At 53.9% G+C, this 3445-nt stretch overlaps 1 protein-coding gene across 1 annotated transcript in view; it reads right to left on the bottom strand.

The window, feature by feature from the left end:
- GNA12 (guanine nucleotide binding protein (G protein) alpha 12) overlaps positions 1-2137 on the bottom strand; it is a 93107-nt gene extending 90970 nt beyond the window's left edge. Inside the window, exon 1 of the mRNA XM_012639136.1 lies at positions 1832-2137. Within this exon, the coding sequence (XP_012494590.1) occupies positions 1832-2137 (306 nt within the window). The remainder of the gene's footprint in view (positions 1-1831) is intronic.
- Between the last annotated feature and the right edge of the window lie 1308 nt (positions 2138-3445).

Genomic DNA, 3445 nt, shown 5'->3' with positions numbered 1-3445 from the left:
GTTTATATGCATTAAGAAAAGGTTAAGACTGAGTTTTATAAAACACACTAATACACTGATTTAGATTTAAGATTCTATGTTTCTGAATCTTTTCCCCACCTCCTGAGTTGAAAGAAACTGGAGATAGCCAAATCTCTACACTTTTACTTCGATGTGAGGTCCAGGAAAGCAGCAAAAATAAAATCAGGATCTTTGACAGAGAAGTTAGAGAGCAGCTTCTGAGAGACAATCAAATGCACTTTACCCCAGAAGATGAAGGGAATTTTAAACACACAATCCACCCCCAGTGAGCAACACTGGGCACCTAGTCTTTAAAAGTTATGAAATATTTGGTCAGAGCTCTAATTCACTGAGAGGCTTTTGAAAGAGGTGAAATGAAAAGGGATGTTTTATCATTCAAATTATTATTTTCCCCCTCACAATCCTAAAAGAGCTATGTCTAAATGAAACATTTTAATGACAAATACGTAGAGTGGGAATACTGGCCCAGAAGTCTGGAGCCCAGCGTTCCAGCACAGAGATCCTGGTAAGGACTCACTTCATCTCCAGGGCTCTGCTGGAGCGTCCTTGTGGTTGAAGTGAAAGAAATGTACCAGATGGATTTCTACAGCCCTTTGCTAAATTTAAAATCCCTCAGGCACCATAAAAATCTAGTCTCTAGGCAGGTTTTCTGCTATGACAAACTTCTCTCCACCTCTGCTTTGAGACACACTTTTCTCATACCTGTAACTTGGTTTCCCCAAAACAGGCTTGGAAAAAAGTGGTGAGGGGACAAGAAAAGGGTAGAGATAAAACTATAAAACAAAACAAAATCCTATCTAGGTGCAGGAGATGCTACTTTCCCCTCATCATCAGTTTTCTCCAGATTTCCTTTCTTTGGGGCCCTTCGCCCAGGCTTGCAGTGGTGAGACCAGAACCCAGACTTTGTTGATGCTACAGTTTCTCTCACAAACATGGCCAGAGACAGAAGGAGAACCTGGAGATGAATCGCACTGCAAGGATTTTAGTTGTATGTGGATTCAAACAAACAATTATACCACAACAGAGGAAATCTCAACACAGACTGGACATTTGGTGATATTAAGGAGTCATTATTAATTTTTTGGTTTGCTAACGGTAATGTGGTTATGTTTTTACAAGGAGGCCTTATCTTTCAGCGACACATCCTGCAACGTTGTCTAATGCAACCGCACGAAGTCTGGGATCTGCCTAGAGATCTTGTGGGGAGGGCATAGGCGCACGGGATTGGCACGGAAAATGATCACGGTTGAGACTGGGGGTGGGGTACGTTACAGCTCCTTCTACTATTTTCTCTACTTTTGTACATGTTTGAAATTTTCCTACTAAAAGTTTAAAAAGAGAGACTCGTGGCCTGTTCCCCTCCAGGCTACACTGCTCATTGGAGTTTGCTGGATGGCTGGGCGAGTTGGGCTCCCCCACCCCACCAAGCTGCAAGTGGGCGACGGGCAGATGCCACCCTGCGAGAAGTGGGGGCTTTCTCCAGTACCCAGTACGGGACTCCCCCGTACCCAATCCCCAGAAGTCAGCCAGCTTTCCCACTCCCACCGGCCCATCAGGCCCCGAGTGCGCAGGCCGCCCAGGGCTGAGCATCCCCGGCGCGCTGCCCTAAAGCCGCCCCCGAGACCGCTTGGGGACACCGGGAAGCCCAGGTGGGGCTGGGAAAGCGGCCGGGCCTGGGATCCAGGGTCTGGGGAGCGGACAATGAAGGGAGCCGGGCCAGCGCCGCAGACCCGCCACAAAAGGCCACGGGCACGGCCGGCCCGGGCGCCCCACCTGGGCGCAGGTGTGCGGGCGGGCGGGGCACGCTCACCTTGAGGATGTTGTCGAAGATGGTGTCGCGGAACTCGAGCAGCGCCTTCTGGTCGAACTCGCGGCCGTGGATGATGCGCATCTGCTTGAGGAAGGTGGACTTGCCGCTCTCGCCCGCGCCCAGCAGCAGGATCTTCACCAGGCGCCGCACGGCGCGCCGCTCGCGGGCCAGCAGCGCGTCGATGTCGCGGCTGCGCCTTCGGGCCTCGCGCTCCGCGTCGCGCGCCCCGCCCGCCCTGCGCTCGCGGGCCCCGCCGGCCTCGGCCGGCAGCAGGCAGCGGCTGAGGGTCCGCACCACCCCGGACATGGCCCCTCAGGCCGCGGCCGCGCCCCGCCCGGGCCCGGGGGCCATGGACGCGCCCGCCGGCGAGCGCGAGCCGGGCCGAGGCGCCGCCCCACGCCCCGCGCGGCGAGCCCGCCGCTCCCCTCAGACCGCGTCCACCACCGCCGCCGACGCCGCTGCGAGGCCCGCACCCGCCCGGCCGCCGCTCGGGCCCGGCTGAGGGGCGGGGGAGGGGCGCGGCGGGGTGGGGCGGTGCCGGTGAGGCCCGGCGGATTGGGCCGGCTGCTGTCCATCCGGCCGAAAGAGCTCTTCGATTGGTCCGCCTCGCCTCGGGAGTCGGGCGTCCCTCCCGCCCTCGGGGCGGGGTCGGCGCCGAAAGAGGCAGGATCTTTGGGGTGGGGGCGCTTCTCATTGGACGTCCAGGCCGAGGTTCTTTCTTTCAGAATGAAAGGAAGGCGGGGTCGTTAGGGAGGTGGAGAGGCCGTCCACCATGGCCAATTGTAATTGCTCTGAGGTGACGTCAATCATGGAGAACGAGCTTGGGATTGGGGATTCCCGGAACGGGGCGTGACCAGAAGTGCCAGGTGTACAGAAAGAGTCTGCCTTGGTTCCCAGGTCCAGTCAGCCTGTGAGACTAGGGACCTCGCGAAGTGTACTAGGACGTTGCCTGAAAGCTGCGAAATGCTGATGAGAGGTCTAGCTGCTCGTTTTATTCCCTCCGATGGTCCTGTTCCTAAACCATTTTCCTTCCAGAAACACTGCAGAGGGATGTGTTGTAAATTTCAAACACATGCACTCTCATTTGAGAGTTTGCCTCTGAGGGGCTTAATCATCAAAATCACCAGAAGCTGCCCGAAAAGCTCTTTTATAGCATAGCGATTGAGAGAATGGGGTCTGGAGTTCCTGGGCCTGAGCTGGAATCTCTGCTCGACCAGTTACTAGTTGTATAACCTTTTAAGCAGTTTTTTTTTTCTTTTTGCTGTTCTTAGCTTCAATTTCCTTGTCTGTAAAGTGGGAGTGATAATAGCAACTACCTCAAATGGTCGTGAAGATATAAACTGAGAACATGAACTTGCAAAATACTTAGCTCAATGCCTAGCCCAAAATAAGTTCTTGATAAGTATCAGCTGGTCTTATTACAGATTCTTGCCTGTAAGATCTACTGAATCAGAAGCTGCTAGAAGGAGCTCAGGTGTCCCTTAAGATCTCCAGGTGATTGGCCAGATTTGAGAACCGTGGTCTTAAAGATTATCCTCTCCAAACCTTCCTTTCCACCACGTATAGATGAATACAATCACGACTGGCAGAAAAGCGACCAACCCAAGTCACACA

This window comes from Propithecus coquereli, unplaced genomic scaffold, assembly GCF_000956105.1.
Source record: "Propithecus coquereli isolate 6110/MARCELLA unplaced genomic scaffold, Pcoq_1.0 Scaffold137, whole genome shotgun sequence".
NCBI lineage: Eukaryota > Metazoa > Chordata > Mammalia > Primates > Indriidae > Propithecus > Propithecus coquereli.
This window is presented reverse-complemented; position numbering and strand designations above follow the sequence as displayed.